Source organism: Halichoeres trimaculatus, unplaced genomic scaffold, assembly GCF_033239565.1.
Source record: "Halichoeres trimaculatus isolate MK-OKI-2021-1 unplaced genomic scaffold, fHalTri1.1 fHalTri1_scaffold_2, whole genome shotgun sequence".
In the NCBI taxonomy this organism is placed as follows: Eukaryota; Metazoa; Chordata; class Actinopteri; order Labriformes; family Labridae; genus Halichoeres; species Halichoeres trimaculatus.
The window spans coordinates 27,106,873-27,128,166 of record NW_027437180.1 but is presented as its reverse complement, the minus strand read 5'-3'; the positions used below and the strand labels follow the sequence as shown (position 1 = coordinate 27,128,166).

General features: G+C 41.7%; 1 protein-coding gene across 1 annotated transcript in view; it reads left to right on the top strand.

The window, feature by feature from the left end:
- Positions 1–200: 200 nt before the first annotated feature.
- The window catches only part of LOC141800207 (uncharacterized), a 96,132-nt gene continuing 75,038 nt past the window's right edge, over positions 201–21,294 (top strand). The window contains exon 1 of the mRNA XM_074682624.1: positions 201–380. Within this exon, the coding sequence (XP_074538725.1) occupies positions 201–380 (180 nt within the window). The remainder of the gene's footprint in view (positions 381–21,294) is intronic.

Genomic DNA, 21,294 nt, shown 5'->3' with positions numbered 1-21,294 from the left:
CTTCTCATTGGTTTTAACATCTGCTTGTCCTAAATTCAACTGTCCTCACTTTTGTATTGATTTAGTTATAGTTTTAGTGTGTGTGTGTGTGTGTGTGTGTGTGTGTGTGTGTGTGTGTGTGTGTGTGTGTGTGTGTGTGTGTGTGTGTGTGTGTGTGTGTGTGTGTGTGTGTGTGTGTGTGTGTGTGTGGACAACAGAAGATGCTGATAGTTGAAGGACAGGCTCATCAGCCACAGGGTCCCACAGAGGGGGATAAGGGAGAAGTAGAGGCCAGGCTGGGCCAGAGGAGGAGACAAAAGAAGACAAGAGAGGGGTGGAACCAGAGTCCAGGTCCAGGAATAACTCACCAGAGCTACCCAGCCCCCTGCCCAGCCTGCCAGGTGAGAGACCTTGGTATTGGACCCCAGCCAGCTTAGTGGGGTTCCTGCTTAGACACTAGGCTGGGATGGAGCTGCAGAGAGATGACAGTGTGTGGGATTGTGTGTGTGTGTGTGTGCAAGTGTATATCCTTCACCCTGGCAGATGAGGTGTTGGCAGAACATCCCAGCTCACTCTGTCTCCGAGGGCCACAAAGTCCAACTACCCTTCCTCACTCATTTGTTAACCTGCCTCTTTACTTTGCTGTGTCCTCACTCACAAGCTGGGAGAAGCTACTTTGTATATGACCAGAGGCCTTCAAGATCACCTCTGTGATGATGCTGCCTACCAAGACAACTCAGAAGAGGAGCATTTAGATTTCAAGAGATTTGTGTCTCAGTTCAAAACATAAACCTCTTTGGTTCCTGTAATTGATGCATGGTTACTGGTTCGATCCCTGGCTGAAGTCTTTCTGTTTGGTGCTATTGTGCTTTCTTTGTAGTGAACACAACATACTGTATAGTAAAAAAGATTGTTGCAAAGAAGGGACAGACACGCTGCACAATAATGTGATGATTAGGTCTTTTAATGTGAAGCTAAAGCCAGGGTTTAAGACTTAAAGATGTTATGTTATGGTGTCAGCACAGAAAGCTGGAGCCTTTCTGTGTCAAACCAGGCAGAAGCTTTTGAACTACACTATATGACAGGAAAGTAAAGACACCAACAGAAGTGAGGATGGTGTGGTGTTTCCTTTTGGCCTTCTTTAAGATCATTTCATATGTCTGACTAACTCAGATCTTGTGTAGGTCACACTCCTGAAAGCTTCCCACTTCTCCCTGCCTCCTCCTTTCAGTGTCCTCACCTAAACTTTGCTCTTAATCTGCACTGGACTTGAATCCAGAACTTTACTAAAAGTTGGCAATCCTAACCACACAACGCCATAGGACATGTCCTGCCTCCCGAGACAGTCATCCCCTCCAGTCCAACCAGGCAAAACTTCATGCTGTGAGAAATGTGTGAATGAAGAACTTAGAAAAATTTTGGAGGCGACTGCCCTAAAATTTTCCAGAAATTTTCACAAGTGCTCATGTAAAAAGAGCTTCACTGCAGAGTTGAAAACATTAAAGTCCAGCAAATTCTGTGCAGAATCTTTAATTTTGCACTTTATGCCCTTCTGTGCAGCATTACCTGAAGGGCACCTTCTCAGGACTTGAATGAGCGATGGTGTCCTTGGGTGTGTGTTTTTTGCGTGTGTGTCATGCACATGGATTGGCATCTTTCCCCCTTATTGCTGGCAAGCCTTCAGTATGTTAGGGGAATGGGCTGGGGTGTGACTGAGGAATGATAGAGTGGTCACAAGACAGGTCGGTACGTTCATTAACAACATACTAATATTTGTTCATAAATACTGCTTCATTTGGCACCAACTTGGCAGGGAGAAAAAGGTCATGTAATTCTGTACAGATGTATGGCTGCAACGTTTTAAGATCCAACAGAAGAGTACCAATTATTTTGATGGTCAAAATTTGGATTTTTATTTTAGTCATGTGCAAGAAAAAACATCTTTTAAAACAGAAATCTGCATACTCATTTAGTGAGGATGAGGACGGGAGAACATACAGATTGTTTGGTTTCAAAAGGAGGCGTTCAAGAGCTTCACGCAATCACAAAGAAAGCTCAGAAAGTACAGGACAAGAGGAGAAACAGGGAAGGAGCGAAGAGGGAAGACAGAAAGAGTCGGGCCCTTGGACAGCAGGTGAGTGTCTGAAGGCAGGGGATGACAGATGCTTCTGTCAGCGTTCCAACAGTCGCCACTTTGTGGGAGCAGCGCAGATGCCTCCTCCTCCACCCCTTCCTCCCTCCCTCCCCCTCCCTCTCGACAGGCTGTGATGTGGGGCTAACAAGACAGGAGCAGTCCTCTCAGCAGTAGAGTGATCACACTGGCACAGTACTACATGTGGACAGGGGGAGAGGCTAAGGTGATGAAGAGGCCCAGGCCTGGGCCCAAGGCTTGAGGAAGGTCTCAGCGGCGGTGGAGGCGGGGGCTAGGGGTTATAAATGTGGGGGTCAGCGCATGAGGACAGGGGAAGGGCTCTCTCTCTTAGCTGTGGGAACCAGCTGAGACGTGGGGTCCGTGGCGGTCCTGCCTGTGAGGAAAGCAGATGTTTTCACTCAGGGGTGTGCCAAGTTTGTAGAGCAACCTTCAGCTGCTTGGAGGTCAGGTCTTTAATAAGGGGGCTGGGCACGGGACATTTTGGAGGCAAATGCTTCAACTTTGATACAACAACATATTAATTATGACGGTAGACCATAGGGCAGAGGGTTGTAGTGGAACATCCCACCCCACTGGTTTGGAGCCTCTGTCAGGCTGACATTAGCCAAGGCTGGCTGGCAGATTTACTGCTGTCCTAGCACTAACCCTTCTTTTTAAGCAGACCTCACCCAGGCATGTTGGATGGCTGAAGCACAAATGGCTAGCTGTTGTGTCTCAAGTGGTATTTAAAAGTTATTGTCTGGAACATTGAAAACCAAACTCAAGAGTGCCATGAAGCTGCTTGAGTTATAATCTGTAATCAGTCATGAAACATAACTGGCTGAGAATAATTTGGAATGCTAATGGGAAAATAGTGTCTGTCAGCCCTGCAAAATGAAGTTTTTTTTTTCTTTTTATACTGTTAACTGTCCTTTACTTTTAAAATATCATTTTGATGAACTGATTTTATCAGCATCCCTTCTGCATGGAGCAGATGGCTCTTTTCAGCTACAACAACAAAAACTGCAGAACACGATGCTACCTTCCTAGCACAGACCTTGCTTTTGTAAACATCAACAATCGTCAGCAGAATCTTTTCTTCAAGGGTTTCATAAAACCTAAATAAAGGTGAAAAGGAGTCTGGATTTTGGGTCTTAGTCTACTAGGTGGCTAGAAAGTAAGCTGAAATTAAAATAAGACAAAATTATAGTTTATAAATTGCTTGAAACATAAGCTAGCAGAATAGCTAAATCTATCATATATAAAGGACTGTGTATAGTGAGCAGGTTGGATTAAAGTCCTTTTCTGCATGTCACCCCACTCACGCCCTGTTTCCTGCTGTATCCACTGTCCTGTCCTCTCTGAATAAAGGTATAAACAGCCTGGATATAGAACCTTCAACATACAATTCAGGGTTTAATTGTTGATCATTTATAGTGTGTTTAAGCAGTCTTCGCTTGTTACCTTGTCAATAGTTTCCAAAAAATAAACAACAAGAACAGTTAGTGCTTGTCAAAAAATACAAATGGGTCCAGACATGATAGTCCTAAGGTAAAGTTATGGTTCACGCGTGCTCTATTTCGAAAGACTTCCACCAAAATTCCATATAAATTGTGGGAACCAGTTCCAGAAAATAAGCGCACACAAGCCAACTGCATGATATCTGCCCTGTGTGAAATGGCATAGAGCCAGAATAAATGAGTTTCAAGTGAGAGAAGTTGAACACCTTGAAGCCAAAGTGACCCAGAAATTTTCCTCTGCTGATAGAGCTCCTGGTACTTGACCATTGTGGGACCTTTGTTGTAATGTTACTGATAAAGTTAATTGTCTGCTGTTTTTTTATCACTCACTGGCACTTTGCTTCATTGTTCATATTTTTATTTTTATTTTCTTGTGCTTCTTTGTGAGAAACCTTTTCTGTTAAACTTATCTAACAGTTATCAGCACAGCACTGCCATCTTCCTCACTTATACAGTTCTCTTATGGTGCTGTTTAAGGACATCTTGAAAAGCTGTAAGGCTGCATGAAATAGGACAATTAGTTTCATCATGGAGCCACAATGATTACAAAAAAGTGCTCCTAAGACTTTATCACTTCACAATGAGATGAGTTAAGAAGGGAGTTTCACCTCATCTCAACCTTTGCATTGATTTTCGAGAGAGTGGGAGATCTGGGGATTACTTTGGAGAGCAGCAATGAAGACCCAGCTTATTGGGTCTTTTTTGTATTTGGCAAATGGGCTTGACAAAGATGGAGGAGACAAAATCTAGGGCTTACAGCTGCGGCACCCAATCGGGGGAACTTGAAAGCAGCGCTGGGATGGGAAGCTGGGAGAGTGGGTACCTCATTTAGGAGTGGTGAATTTGGACAGGGGGCATGGGGAAATGCTTAAAGTAAACCGCAGAGGCCCCAACAATCGTCAGGAATTGAGACGTTTTAAACCTTTAACGGGGGACTGTGATCAAAGCGGCAGCGGATCCTCACTTGAGTGCGAAAGCGGAACCGGGGGGAACAGAGGGGATTGTGCGGGATCATGGCAGGTTGAAAACGTAAAATCAGCACATTAGCTTTATAAGGGCGTCAGAATATGGGATGATCAGGGGATCATTGGACCCATGGGGGACCAAAGAGAATCCAGTATGTACCAAGCTGAGGCGAGGAAAAATGAGGCCACTGCTGACAGAAAAGCTTCCTGCATCAAAGATTTAGTGAGAGTGGAAATAATGTTGCTCAATTCCCATAGAAAATAACTTCATACGCAGTTTGGGCTGCAAAAACTGTATCTGTACAAGTTGCCATTTGCAAACTGATCTAATGCCACCATGGACTTAATTGCTGAGTCTTATTACAAATGAGCAGCTTTCATCATATCAAACTTTTCTCTCCAAAGTTCAGCTGCAAAGTCATTTCAAAGTTTAGCCATCACTTTATCTTATCAGAGGGAGAGATTTCTACATAACAGTTCATCCTCAACGCCATAGTCTATGATCTGATGCCGACTAGGTACAGGTATGGACCTCACTTCCTCTTTCCTTTTTAAACCCACCTCAAACAGAGCACAAATTAGTGAGCCCCCCTTCTCCCCCCTTGCAGCAGCCTCTCCCAGTCGCAGGGATAATTCAGAGGAGCACTCGCCTTGGGTAGCAGGGGGTTCTCTCTGTGCTGAATTATAAATCAAAGGGCACTTACATGAAACCACTTGCTAATTACATGTTCACATCGCTCCTTTTTTTCTCCTCACCATGTCACTTTATACTGGCTCTGATCACTGGGAGGTAGAGGAAGGTACAGAACCTGGACCTGGCTTTGGGATAATTAAGTCTAAGTAAGCCAGCTAAGATGATAGCAATTATTTTCCCGTGATAACCATGTGCTACATTGATGTTAATGCCCACCACTTTCTAGCACTTTAGGCTCTGTCCTTGATGTGTGCTCCCCAAGCTTGTGCACCTGCGCAGCTACAGAGTGGCTCTTTGTACCTTTACCTGGGATATTTTTATCTGTTAAATCCCTCCTCACCTGCACCGTATTTGTGACTTCCTCATCCTCTCCGTGTCCTCTGAGTGTCATTCTCCAGCCCTCTGTCTGCAAAGAAAACCAATTTATCACCGGCCAGAGGAGGGCCTTCACTTTATCTGTTTTTGAGGCTCTCCCACTAATGAAAGGAGGTGCTGCGTCCCGGTCAGTCCACTGAGATTTGAAGGGCCAAGAAGTCCAGGTCCAAGCCCAACTTGGGGAAGTAATTACCCCTCTGGTGGACCGGCCAGAGCAATTCATACAATCTAGACTCTCAAGTATGTGCCCGTGGCCCCCATCGTTAGGGAGGCCCCCGAAGCTGGATGTCACATGACCCGGACGGGGGTGATGCGAAGGGGTCGACTCAGCATGCCTTGGCCTGGGAAGCCGCTTTTGGCGAAAGAATCAGAGGAGTGGTGCCAAACTCAGCGGAGGAGAGGGGAAAATAAGGAGATGGAAGAGGAGGGGCTTTGACAGGAAGAGGAATGGACTGTCAGGGAGAGATAAATAACGAGGGGAAAGCGGGCAGCAGGTGACCCGCGGCAGGGCTGCCTCGTAGGGACAGTGACCGGCTGACCTCTGGGCTGGCTCTTGTGGGGGCCACCCACTGGTCACCTACTTTTACACTGTCACATCAGGGCAGAGACCTGACATGACAGAGTACAGAAAAGCAGAGATCGTGATCACCAGCCTTTAAAAAAGACGTTCAGTGCTGAAGATTTCTGACCACAGGAGGAGCTTCAGGTCAAGGAATTGGAGCACAGAAAGACTCTGCTGGATTATTTTTGATACATGTGGCCTACATGAACCACTTTGACAAGACCTTAGTCACTTCTTACACTAACTCCATACATGGACTCATCGTGCCGGGCTTGATCTTTTAGTTTATAGTTTGTCACTTAGGGACCTTTTTAACCACATATTTCAAGAATATTTTCCCCATAACAAAAACATTTATTAAGTCATTTTTATTTATTCACTTGTAATAAAAAAAAACTCTGTTATTCCAGTGCTATGCTTAAAGTAATTTTTAACCTTTACCTCTACCAAAATTATGAATGAAAATTCGGTAAAAATTATTTAATTCAACAAACACTTAAAATACCTGCTTGCAACTTCTCCAGCTTTTTCTTGAAACGCTGACCTGATATTTCTGAAACTGAAAGTGTCCATAACTTAAAGCGCTAGGTGATCCCAGAAAAACTCCCTCTGGCTGTTTTTTTTTTCTTCTGCCGTCTTCTTTCTTCATGATGAATCTGTGTCTGAGTTTCTAATGTAATTTACTTCAGTGAGATGCCTGGGAATGCCCATCATTCTCTCTATCTGCTCCTGCTGCTATTGATCCTCCTCTCTGACCAATTTGAGATCTGCCTCCACAGGAGCTGCTGCTTCCATGTCTGCACCACTGGACCAGACCCAGCGTCCATCCAGCCACAACAGCACTTCTTCACTCACTCATCAAATGGATTGTGTTAAGGACTAGACTCTGTAGTCTTCTCACTATACTCAGTGACCAAATGGATGAACTTCCAAATATGTTACTGTTACAGTCGTACTCATTTCTTTACAAGTGGTTTATTCTGAGGTGGTGTGTTAAGCCTGTTGATCATCTGATTATTTATGTAAGACGATTAGAGTAACAAAAATAAAACATCACTAGAAAAATAATAAAGATAAGATTTCAAGACAAAAGTTGCAATGTTAAGAGAATAAAGTCACATATTGTTAGCAAATTTAGAAAGTTCTGATATTGGGAGAATAAAGTTAAATAAAGAATCACCTTAAGAAATATCATATACAGCTTTGGCTTTTAGTTAACTGTTAGCCTGTATGCTATTTTTAAAGGGACAGATTAGAAAAGCAGCCAGCAGCTGTCCAGACTTAAGCATTTTGGGAAACTATGCTCTGATATTTTTTATTGGAATAAATAAATAGATAAAAATAAATAAATAAATAAATAAATAAATAAATAAATAAACTGTTTGCTGCTACCTGTGAAAGGTATCAGGGTTCAAACTATATTTTTGATCCCAAGACAGTTCACGTCAGCATTTTTACTTATAAACGTGAAAATGGTAAATAATGTATTTATTACTATATGCTGGAGTCTGTAGACCTATACATTTTTCAGTAACTCGTTGGTCCTTGTTGTTCCTATGTAATCATATGAATATAATATTCAGTATATTTATTTAAACATAAGATATAAGTACTTCATTTATTTTTAATTGGGTGCTTATTTTTATTTTTTTAATGAATTCATTCATTTATTAATGAAGAAGAGGGTTGTGTGAGGTCATTGCCAATAGTTAGCGCATGACTCTAAGAAGATGCAGATCAACTCAGCCCCATCAGCCTCTGTTGTTTTTACTTTTCACCAATTTTTTTCAAGCCAAAGATTTGAAGGAATTCAGCTTTGAGAGAAAAAGAGAAGCTGCAGAGGTCAGAAAATATTGAGAGGTAGACTGATACGTTGTCAATTTCGTCTAATTTTATGGGATATTTTGACACATTAAGCCCAGAATATTAAAATACTTACCTCTAAACACACAGCCTGTGTTCATGGAGATACTGCTCCTTGTAAAGTGTCAAGCAAAACAAATTTTAAAATACTATTACTATGATTGTTGATGCAATCCTCACTATGGAGCTACGTGTCATTATGTATCAGTTTTCATCACATCAAGACAAACTGCTCTTGAATGTTATTTAGGTTGTCATGTCTGGAAACCTGTTCAATTCTGCAAAGAAAATCCTGAAAACTTTAGATCCTCACTGAAGAAGTCTGAGCAAAGAAGCAGTTTCAAGGAGCAGACAGATTAATTAAATTTGATGGGACACAGTGAGTAATGTGATTTCCTGATGGATCAGTTTAAGAGGATCCTGGAGAATAGCTGTATTACTATCAGCCCACTTTCAATGCTTTGATTAGACTGTAGTTCACTGTCTGAATGGGACCTCTGGGAGACAGTGGCTCTCTTCTATGACAGAAGTTTGTGTGTGTGTGTGTGTGTGTGTGTGTGTGTGTGTGTGTGTGTGTGTGTGTGTGTGTGTGTGTGTGTGTGTGTGTGTGTGTGTGTGTGTGTGTGTGTGTGTGTGTGTGTGTGTGCTTTTTGAATGGGGCTTTGTGTGGTTATCTGAATGCATCTTTGCTCAAGGCAGTCAAATGAACCCTATCCCATAATAGTCAGGGTTCTGCCCTGAGGAGAGGTGACAGCAGGCCAGGCTGGGGTCGTCATGGCGATGGCCTGCACAGAAAGTCAATACTTGGTGAGAAGGGGAATTGAGAGGAGGGAGAGGAGCAAGGGTTGAAGGAAGAGCAGATCAATTTTGCTGTTTGATCTTGCACAGACTCTGAATAAATGTATATTTTAAGATGTCTTTTCCCCCCTCCTCTCTCTCTGTGCAAACATTGACATTCTTCATGTTGATTCTTGACTTTTGTGGATAGAGACTTGATTTTATCCAACATCTTTGCCTTGATATTCCTGCAGCGGTTTTTCCAGTACTTCTGCAGCGGGGCTAAAGTGGCTTTGCACAGGAAAGGCACTGAGGCCACTTCCTGCCCTTTTTGGTGTACTAACACAGACAAGTGGCTTCTTGGGCCCCTATCCACCAACACACACACTTCTTGGAGGCATCCTTGCCTTGGACATCTGACATCTGAACACACGCAAGCCTCCCATCAAACCATACTGTCCCCTTCTTGCAAAGCGACTTCTTCTCCACTGAACACACAGGCCAAGGTTCTCTGTGGCATCCTATTTAACTTCACTTCTTGCTTACACTTGTAGCTCAAGACTCTTGCACAGGAAAAAAAGACAAACACAACTTCTTTATTCACTGATGCAAGAGTGACGTAAGATGCTCCAATGGTTGGACGGTGCCAGATAGCAATGCACAGATGGTAAACAGAGTTGCATTGGGTTGCGTTCGGCTGTGTTCGGCTCCGGGGTGCTATCAAACAAATTGCATGAATGTTGATGTGACTGTAAAATACAGGAGACCCCTCAAGAAGGTATTATCTTGCATTAGACATTAAAAACAAGTAACATGTTTGAGTTTCTATGTCCAAATTTCACCTCACTTTGAAAGAGTGCTTATGGACTTTTTTACTTTTCTTGTCTGGGCGTTAAAGGGTTAGTTTTCAGTTCATAAAGACATGAATGGTCTTTGGGTTTAAAATACAACCGACCACAAAGCACCAAGGGTCTGGGAGGATTTGTCCCATTTACAGCCCTCTCCTCTCCTCCTCTTCCTTCTCCTCCTCCTCTTCTTCACTTACCATGGCTATCCATGCTACATCCCTGCAGTCTTTCTTGTCCTTGATCTGGTTTAAATAACAGGCACTGCTGCCATAATTATGATTTTATCTCATTTAACATCACTGGATTAAAGTGTTTCAAGGTTGAACAGATTGGAAATAAAGAGGGATTTGAGTCAGAGTTAATGAATTATGCCGACTGGACATTTGTCTAAATTATTTATTGTCTCTATGATATTAAAGCTATGTGGTGATTAGCAATTTAAATGTCTTGAGGGGGAGTTTTATTGCACTCTATATAGGGTGTGTAAAAGGAAAAATAAAACTGCTACTTGTCAGGCCATGCCTCTGTAAAGTGTGTTCAAAAGGCATATTTATTCCCTCATTGCTTCAGATGCATAAATAATGTGGTTGACTGAGTGTAAAACTGTTTTTATTTTCTGAAACGCTCCGACACTGCAATGCAAGATTAAATTAAATTACATAAGTAAAAGACGCATGAGATCTCAGCAGGAGGGATCATGGCTCCTCAGATCAGATCATCCAGATTTAAAGGCTTTAAGAAGATCTTTCAGAATACAGCTTGATTCTTTTTATTCCCCACTGACCCACAGCATGGGTTTATTGTTCAAGTAAACTGTACAAATGTGAAACAGTTTTTTATTTTGGGGTGAAAGTTACTTTAATTGTCACACCAAAGGTACAATCCAAAGTCCAACATATTCATAACAGCTTAACAAAATGAGTACTCCTGAACTGCAGAGAGATCTGGTATGTTAAGGTTCAACCCAAAGATAGAGGACCCAAATGCAGATGAAAAAACTAGTATATGTTCATAAATCCAGAACAATAAACAATCCAAATACAAAATGCAAGGCCCTGCTTAAAAAGAAAACTTTACATAGATGCAGGTGAGACAAACAGGACTCACTTTGAACTCTTACAGAGCCACAAAATGAACATTGTGTAACTTTTCTTCCCTTTAGTGATAAATGAAGGTTAACCTTTAACCACGTATTTCAGAAAACAGAAGTCATAACTCCCCTATTTGCTTTTTATACAAACCCACAACTTCTTAACAAAATCTTCACTGTGTCGACCAAGGTCATGTGATCTGGGGTACGAAAGTCCTGAACAGCTTCATGCTCCAGCAATAGAAGATTAATGTAGAAAATGCCTTACTGTGTTGCAGATATTTTTGTGCTACAGAAGCTCTGAAAGGACAAATCATTGATAAATCTAACTTGAGCTTTGCCACCACTGTAAGTTGTCCTACGTACCTGTGTTGCCAGCTTGTGGAGAGTGAGGTTGGAGAACACAATCTGCAACCTCACAGCTAGATGCCACCAGATCCTTCACACTGCAGCTTTAAAGGGTTGTTACACATATTTTATTGTATTGGGGGATGACTTACTTGTATGCATGTGTAAGTAGCCCTGGTTACCACTTGATGTGAATTTTGTTAATTTTTAGAAATCAAGTTAAACATTCTTAAGTATAAACCAATGTTTGTTAAGTAAGAGGCTTTTAATGGAGGAAAACATGAAATATTTTCCTCCAGAATGTAACACTTAAAGCAAAAAATGTAATAACATCCAAACAAAAATGACTTCATGTTTATTAATTTGTGCATCAAACTACTCAAGAAAATATTTTGGATTCACAAAGACAATTATTGTTCATTTGTCCTTAATCTTCCTCAAGATTTTCCCAGTTATCGCACTTCTACAGAGTGCGCACAAGATGCGTTTGTTTGATTCTGCAGACAGACTCAAGTCTTTTGTGGGGTGCTTATGAGATCCCCTTCTGCCAATATAGATCTTAATACCTCTCAGCTTTTCCATTTTATGTTGGCTCAATGTGTGCCAGTGAAGGGTGCAAGTTTCCCTCTCTCCAGGAAGCACTCTTTCTAACTGCACTCTAGTTTGTATTCTGCAGTTCACAGCTTAATGAGTGTCTATTTGTGTGTGTATGTGTGTGTCTCTCATAGGAGCTGCAGTGGACCATAGTGTGCGACCCATGCCGGCCCTCTGCACCATGACTGTGAGCTAATAACACAGCGGCAGGGGCCTTGCAGGGCTGCAGTGTGCTGGCCCCTGTGCACCGAGGGGCCGGCATGCTGCAGCCCTCCTCTGCCTGACCCTCTGACCTCGGCCCCAGCTAATGAGCACACAGGACGGCTGAGCAGGGGCATTGCAGCAGATGGGCTTTACTCCAGGTTCCAGATGATGACATTCGTCCTCATTGCTGGAGGAATGTGGCGGCTGGGAGTGAATGTTGCACGATGAAATTCACAGGAGGCTGCAGGTAAACATGCAAAATCACCAGAGCTTGCACTCTACAGTCGAGGACAGCTGCGTTAATAATTCACAAGCGTTAATTATGACATGCCCGTATCTCAGTTTGGTGCCATTGCTGAGGGCATGTTAATGTGACTATGTCTGTGAGGACCACCCCTTCCTTTTCCTGTCTCTGCCCAGCCTCTCATTCCCCTTCATGGGACCAGCCACAGCTACCAGCCAGCCACAGCCACAGGGACCTAATTAACACAACATAAATGATGGGATGCTGATAAAGCAGTCACTGATGCCATCACAGGGCAGCGTGCCGCTGCGCTGGCCCTCGCAATCCACACAGCAGACCGACAGGGCCAACTGTGTTTACTTGGTGGAGAGGGTCTGTTTTGCTTCTTCACAGAGATGTAGCAAAGGCCGTGTAAATGTGTGTGTGGGTGTTTGTGTACTTGTTTATGTGTGTCTGGCCAAATCCAACTCAGTGAGGATGTGAGTAACTTGTTCCTTGTAGTTAATGATAACCACTAAACAACACATTTTTACAAGTACATCTAAAATTTGCTTTCCGTCTTATTTTTTTTGTTATTCATAGAGGTTTGATGAGATTTTAAAACTTAACAGCATGGGAAGCGAGGGGTCAGTTGTATATGGTTGATGTAATGTGTTTAGGACTCTGATGACAATTGTTAATGGGGGTTAAATAAATCATAATAAACATCAACACAGGGGTTACTAGTTTTTCATAGCTATGAGTGTGTGCTTCAGACAAACACAAGAAGCTGCTCTACCCTTTTAACTGTAAGATAAATGCTCATTTTGGTCAGCTGAAGAGTACAGCTGCAGCTTTGGAGGAGAGTCCATCTGTACAGACTCTGAGCAAGAAGTCAGCTCTTGGAGCAGGATCTTTTACCTCGCTTTTTGTTCAACAGGACACCTGTTGTCAATTTTACATATCCAACTGCCTTATTCCTCTCTTTTTGCTGTAAGATGTATAATATTGAGGTATATCTCCATATGCTAGAACAACACTGGCACGCACATAAGTCCATCACAACAATCAATCAATCAATCAAATTTATTAATATAGCGCATTTAAAAACAACCAAAGTTGGCCAAAGTGCTGCACAGTCTTAGAGCACAATTAAATAAAAGCAAGTGTTTTTAAAAAACTCTGTCAAAAGAGAATAAAAAACAACAAAAACAACAAAGAGACAATAAATAACAGAAGAGGACCCCATAAAAAAAAATAGAAAAAGTAAAAATATGGATGTTTTGCTTAACTGGTATTAAAAGCCAGTGCAAAGAGGTGTGTTTTGAGTAAGGACTTAAAGCTCTCAAGAGTCTGAGCTGTCCTGATATTTAAGCCGCGTTTCCACCAAGCAGACCGGCTCGGTTCGTCTTGGGTACAGCGCACGTTTTGTGGCGTTTCCACTGACTTATCCCGGGACAGATCCCCAAAAACCGAGACGAGCCGGCTTACTTTTTTGGGACCCCCTGTATGGGTGCCAGACTGAACCGATCCGCTCTCGGAGGGTGGAGCAACACACTGCAGACCGTTGATTGGTCAAAAGAATCGTCACTTACCCCGACAACAGCTGCATTTCTCCTGATGGGACACAGACTTCTCTAAAACAAAGCTTGATTGCACTTTGTAACAGAGAGCTACATGCCAATCACAGAGAGGATGAAATGCTGCATGTCTTCCATCTATGCTCTTTGTTTGAACCTGCTGTAGGCGCCAGAAGGATGACTGGTCAACACCCACATAGAAAGAGTTACAGAAGTCCAGCCTAGATGTTATGAGAATTTGTATAACTCTTTTGAGATCTTGAGGAGGTAGGTATGCCTTTACCTTACTCAGAAGTCTAAGCTGAAAGAAGCTTGTCTTAGCAACAGAACTGACCTGTTTGTCAAACTTGAAAGAGGTGTCAAAGATGACACCAAGGTTCCTGACTTAGGAACAGCAGTGAGATCCCAGATAACCGAAAACACTGACACCATCCAGCGGATCAGGAGAACCAAAAACAACAATATCAGTTTTCTTGTCATTTACACTCAAGAAGTTGAACGCCATCCAAAATTTGACATCTTCTAGACAGGACAACAATGCATTCATAGATTCATTGGTTTTAAAAAGCAGATACATTTTTAAGTCATCTACATAGCAATGAAAAGAGTCGCCATGTTTTTTAAAGATGGATCCCAACGGGACCATATATAAAGAAAACAGTACAGGGTCGAGAATAAAGCCTTGAGGGACCCCACAGACTGGAGGGGCCTCAACAGTTTGTAGCAGTGATAAATGCTTCTCCTGTCCATACATGTGTGTATTGCTTTAAGAGAGAACTCAGGCTTTAAATATCTAATATAACTTAATGAACATTTTTGCACCTCTTGTACTTTCTAGACATTTACACAAAATAACTCTTTTCCTCACACATATCCTGCTATTTGACTTGTCAGGCTTTATTAACTCAGCAGCTTTTCAAGCAGATGTTGAACCTGTGAACAGGGCTTGCAGTAGAAAGTCCCAGAAAATAAACTCCATTAATATGCAACTCACACATTTTCTTTTCTGGTATGCCTCTATGGATAACACCGAGTTAGGCCTGCTGTTGAAGAGGAGAAAATTGAACACCTGATAAATGTCTAAGTGAGGAAAAACATGCAGCATAGAATAAGCATGTCAGAACTTACATGCTTTGTAGATGCAAACTTCTTTCCACCAGTCCCAGGTGTTTGCATTGTGACATCGTACTTCTCTGAAACAAAGCTATAGATGTCAATTCACTTGTCTTGCTATTGAACAGGTAACGTAAAAGAAAGGCCCAGACCATCACACTGTGTTGAAACAAATGCTTTCAATTCTTTCCCACACCGAGATGTATCCATGTTGTATGACCAAGCAACAATGACGAAGAAGAAGCAGTTATATCAGAACTGCACAAAGAGCTTGTCTGCCTTCCCTTGTGTATATTCCTAAATTGAGGTTGACCGGTTCAGCCTCCAAGGGAAGCACGCTGGATTATTGCCTTACTGCAGGTTAGAGTCCCTTCAGAAGGAGGAAATAGGATTCACTGATCGGTAAAATGATGTCTCACAGAAGTGAATTTCCCCTCCCACAGCCACTTTGCTTCTCAGTTGAACATATTTCCGACTGTCAGGTTGAGAAATACACAGTCCAGGATTCTAACACACACATTTTACTTTAGAAAAAGTATACGGCAGCTAGTTGAGGTGATGACACAAGAGTGAAACTAGATCTCATTGGATATTAATGATAGCCAGTTCTCTGGGCCAGTGCTGCAGCTAAAAATGACTGGTTTTGTGGCTTCATGGTTCTTCCAAAAATTTGTTGTTCCAGAATAAGGCAGACTTGAGGTCACGTTAAGTGACCTATCGGTGATCCCCGTCATTCATAGCAGGGATAAATCTACAAGGGCACTGATAGGCTGACCCATAAATGAGAATCACAGTGGAACAGGATTTAAAACACTTTGTTTTGTAGCAATGATAAAATCTTCCGCTCCAAAGTAACTGAAATTTTAAGAGAGCTGTAAAATAATTGCCCATTTTACCTTTTTGTGCTGGAAGATACGTCCTGTCAGATGATAAGTCCTGTTGGAGGATAAGTCCTGTATTGCTCGATCTTAGTCTGGATCAAATTTAGTCTACTGAGACAATTTCAATGAAAATAAGACATCGACTGAGGTTGCAGTTTCGATACTGGTACACTCTTCTCAAACATCCTCTCAGAGCGTTTTGTGTTGGAAGATAAGTCATGTATTGCTCAAACTGTAGAAAATAAAATCATTTTAAACCTTCAGTCAAAAAAAAAACTTTTGTTTTTGCAGGGTTTAGTTGTCTTTGATGTCCTTAACAAAAACTCTGACCATGATTTCTTTCAACAGTGATACTATCACCCATTGCTATTCTTTGTTGTGGAAAACGTTAATACGAACTGTTTCTTCAGCATATTGGGAATCTGACTCCTTCACCCTGAAAGTGGTTTTGGACTCTGAGAATAAAAAATTGTATTACTGTTAATGTTTGTTTTTTTTTGGTTCCAAAAGAGACATTGATATAGAATACACCTTAAAACCAAAACTGAAGCAAGTTTGGGTACCCCAGTGCACCCTATTATCTTATCAGCAGTCAAACAAATGGTGAAATAAAACGTGTCCAACCAAAACAGAGAAAAACCCCCAGCTATTCTACAAAACATATGATCATGATCAAACAAGGATAGTGCCAATATCTGGGCATTGCTCTGGCTAACACTGCCTGCTCCATATGTAGATGCAGTAGTCCTTGAAGATGGTGGCCTGGGCTTGATTCCGCCCTACAAACCATTGTTTTATAAGTAATTTCCTACTCTCCCTCCCTGTTTTCAGTTCTGTCCACTTCCTTTATTCTTTTTCTTAATCAAGGCCTAAAAAGCCCAAATTTACATTGAACAAAACAAGACAGAAAACAACAATGTTGTAGGGAAATAAAGCATTATCTTCATATATGACCAAGATAAATGGACATCAGACAAAATTTGTACCCTTTAACTTACACTTCTGGTTAAAAGTTTAAGACCTCCCCAATTTTCCCTTTTTTTGTATTAAATTTTTTTTTTTCTTTTAGCAATCACAGAGCAAGAAAATAATAATGAAAAAATCTTGAGAAACCAGTTTACAAAAAAAATAAGTTTGAAACTTTTGCACCAACTTCAAAGCCTTGGTTTATCTCCACTGTTGTAAAACAGCTTTAAGATTTTAATCTATTTCTTATTCCATGAAAAAGGACTTCTTGTTTAATTCTGAAGTGTACATTTTCAGTTTTGGGAAGCCTTACTTTTTTTTTAACCTCTTGCTGCTCACCACTTACCTTTGTTTCATTTCAAGCTGTTAGACTTACTGGTTAAGTTTTGCACAAAGCTGGAAAAAAATGGTGTGTTCTTTAACCTTTGACCAGTAGTGCCCATGTTACTTGTCATCTGCTGAGCTGCTGCTACTGTATCAACAGAATTTTCTTTAAATGTTTCAACAACAAAATAACCAGTAAACATGCTGACCACTGCAGCTCGGAGCACATTTGTAAATGATGAGCTGCAGTTTCTTATGCTACGTGTTATTTTGGAGCCTTGAACTGTACAACAATAACAATGAAAAAAGTCAGCACGAGTTTTAGGAGCGTGCATGTGAGAATATTGAGAGAAAAAATAGAGTAGACAGCAGAGGCAGCGGTCGATAAAGTAAGACAAGATGAGAATAGAAGTCTGGAGCTATCCGTTAACCTCCAGCAATTGAGGAGACAAACCTCAGCCGTAGTTAATGTAGACATGTTGGGGACCAACAAAGAGAGGCAGTGGACTTAAACAACACTAAGGGCATGATAGCTAGTTCAGAGAAATAAAGTGAATGAAACAGCGAACTAATGAGCCATGAAAAGATGGAACCCACTGGCACCAACATCTCTGCCAGCAAAACGCAGCGAGTAAATAAAGTCAGGGAGAAAAAACAAACAAACAAAGTGTGTTACAGCAGCTCTTGGCTCTGGAGGAGAATCAGGCAGTGCTCAGGTAGCCTTGTTCTCTGTTTATCAGAGAACAACAGAGAAATGGGCCGAGGTGTGTTCCTCCAGGTGCATTGTGGGCATTACCCACGGATGCGCTGTTTGATTTGCGCTCGGCCTTGCTGTTGTGCTTGTCTGTGGGCTCTTGACATGTGCACTGCCGCATGAATAATTGAGGCCTCGCACGCAGTCAGGGTCCGGCGAGCACTGCTTGCTTTCTCTCTTTCTCTTTTGGCTCTCCCTCAGTCCTCTTTTTTTCTTTCCTTCCCTCTCTCAACCTTCCCTGAGTCTCTTTGTCTTACTTTCCTTTCAACTAGACTCAACTGCCAGTCCCAAAAGAAGACAGACTCATTTCAGAGGATGATGTGACACTGTAGGCTTATTATGGGTCAAATGGGATGTTGCATTACGCTCTTGTGCTAAATATCTGCTGAGTAAATTCAGGTGGCCTGTGAATGGCTGCTTTTACAAAATTTGTGTCTGTTGTTGAAGAAAGATGTAAATTAGAGGCAGGCCTTAAATTATGTAGCCCAACTTTCAATTCAGGGAAACAAAAGATCCCTGAAAAGCATCTTTTTGATTATAAAATACTTAAAAACCTTTTAATCTGATGTCTCTATGTCCCCGTGAAAATCTCCCTTGGCCTTGTTTGATCCTTTTTTTTGCTGCTTTGACTGACATGCTCTGCAGTTTCTCCCATCGAGTCCATACCAGAGGTCTGAGCTGCAGTGTGAGATAAAGACAGAAAGCTGTACCTGGGTCAGGCTGTTGATGAAGACATGCTAAATCAATGAGAAAAGACTGGAGGAGATGAGAATATATGAGTGTCTTGTCTGTCTTTCTGTATCTCCCTCCCACTCTCCTTCTCCCTCCCTTCGCTTTCTGTTTCTTACTCAGGCCCGTACAGTTATCAGCCCCAGCAGATAAACAAGTCTGGCTGCTAGATATAACTCCAATATGTGAAACTCAATCATAACTTCGGAAACCAGCTGGGAATATAAACGGCGAAAGAGGAAAATGAAAGCTGCCATGCCCACAGGGCAAAACCCAAGGTCCCTTTTGGCAAAGTAAAACACCCTCTCTTCCCTCCTTTTTATCACTTATTTATCTTAGAAAGTCAAAAAAATCACAGTGCAGCCCTTTTTTTAAACCCCCCTTTAAATTTTTTGTGAACACATTCTCACTATTTTTTATAGTATTCGCCGAGAAGATGTGCTTGGTGTCTTCATTCTTGAGTTCAGGACAGTGATAGCTGTAGGGTACACGTTTCTGAAGTCTTCTCCACTCTCCATCTTCTGCCAGCAGGATCTCTGTGATTTCCACTTGTCAGAGAGGGCCAGTCATGCAGAGGGGATGGGACCTGTGCATCAGAGAGAAAGAGAAAACTTAAAGGGAGAAGCAAAATAAAACAAGTGTGTGTGTGCGTGTGTGTGTGTGTGCGTGTGTGTGTGTGTGTGTGTGTGTGTGTGTGTGTGTGTGTGTGTGTGTGTGTGTGTGTGTGTGTGTTAGAAAAGGGGGGGACTAGCTTTGACTGGACTCACTCATGCTTTGACATTGACGGCCCTAAGAGAGGAGAACAGGACCAGCTAGCTACCCCAGAGGACTGTATTGAGGGAGAGAGGGAGGCAGAAAGAGGAGGGGGTGAACTGCCAGAGGCTCCTCTTGGCTTTGAAGCGGGGACTAGAAAGGGCTGAGGGCACTGTTAGACCCCTTGAAGTGGTTTCAGCACTTGTCACTCTTTCGGGCATTGCCTAGAGCTGTGGACAGCTCCGCTCTTTCAGGATGAGGTCCCACAATGGACTCTGCAGCACTGATGCTCACCTTGATGTGGTGACTTGGATCAATAGTCAGACCAGTGAGCCACCGGCACCAGCATGTTGTGATGTTAAAAAGTAGCTCAAGTGCTTCTCAATGCCTGCACGCCAGGCAAGCAAGCAAGAGGAAGTGGTTCCTGTCAAGATCATCTCAGCAGCACACTGCAGGCTACAGAGGACTGCAAACACAGACTGGATCAAGCCATATAAAGCTGCCCTGTAAAATGGAACAAAAATAGATTACAATGAGGACAGTCATATCTGGGACTTCTTTGAGTGACAATTTGTTAGATGTTTCAATCAACTTGAAGTAAATATAATTCTTGAAACTGCAATAACCCATATTTTCAGACACTTGGGGGTTACAGAAACACAACAGATGCATAATCTGGCTTGGAGATGTTTTAATGGAACAGTGTTAGCAAAACAGTTTCCTTTAAAACATCAACTGAATCTCTTTTTGAAAATGCCCTCATAATACATTTTGGGAAGATTTTTATATTATTCCCACATCAAAGAAAAAGAAAGGTTGGAAGCTTGGATTTGGTTTTGAAATCTCTTTGAATTTCCTCTGGTAAAGTTAAATTACAACAGAGCCTGTGTCCATAAATGACATTGACAATGACAGACTTCCTGTTGCCAAATTAAGTTATTGCATGGCACTTCATCATGATAGTGACCCTTACACCTGCTTGAAAGTGCTCTTTTTGCCTCAGCTTTACTTCAAATTAATTTCATTAAGAGAAAGTGAAAATAAATAGATAAATAAAGTTGTGGTGTGATAAAGAGGATCTTTTGACTTTACTGACCATTAAAAACAATTATTCCCCTTTAAAAATGGTCACATCAGGTGACAGTTGTTTAAACAAATTCTTTTTGTCACCAACTCTGACCTGTTATGTCCCATATTGAATGTCACTGAAGATTTCTCTTTGTTTTACTTATTTCAGAGGAAAATATCTTGTTTTCATTTTCTTAATATACTCCAAAATCATTTCCTGTTTTTACTTTGTTTTTTCTTTGTTTACTTCCCGTTAAGATCAGACAGGTGGTGTGATCTTTGTAGGGGTTTTACGCCTCCACAACATCAGGTGATGAATTATTTTTAAGAATATATGAGCAATCCTTAACAAGTGCCAGTCGTCAGGTAATGATATATAATCACTACATGTGAATCGTATAATGTTTAATCCATTTTCATGCTCCGCATTTTAAAGACTGTCTTATTATTTATCATATATATTTCTGTCTATAAAGGCCTGTATCCTCACTTTAGTAGCCCAGCTCAATAAATTGCCTGAAATACTCCTGCTCCCAAAGTACCCACTAAGTACTATTAGTATTTACTGCCTGTGTTTCCTCAGGCCCCTCTTTCGGCCTCTCCTCTCCCCAAAGATAGATTACATCCAAGACAGCCTATGACCGATGGATAGGGGGCACAATGCCTGAGCCTTTGGAGAAATATGTGCTTATGAAATCATAAATATTATCTCAAACACTAATTAGCATTAAGAGCACTGGTGATTTTATTTATCAACTTTAGCCACAATTAATAACCACAGCCTTGAGAAGAGCATGAGGCAGATAGGCAGGACATGTTTGCCGCGTCAAGGCCGTAAACCCATTACACACATAGACTGATTGAGGCAGCCCCACTGGGGGAATAAGTAATTGTGCCTGGGAAATTTTAATTGCCCTGAAATGCATTCTAAATTACACTACCTTGTTTTCAGA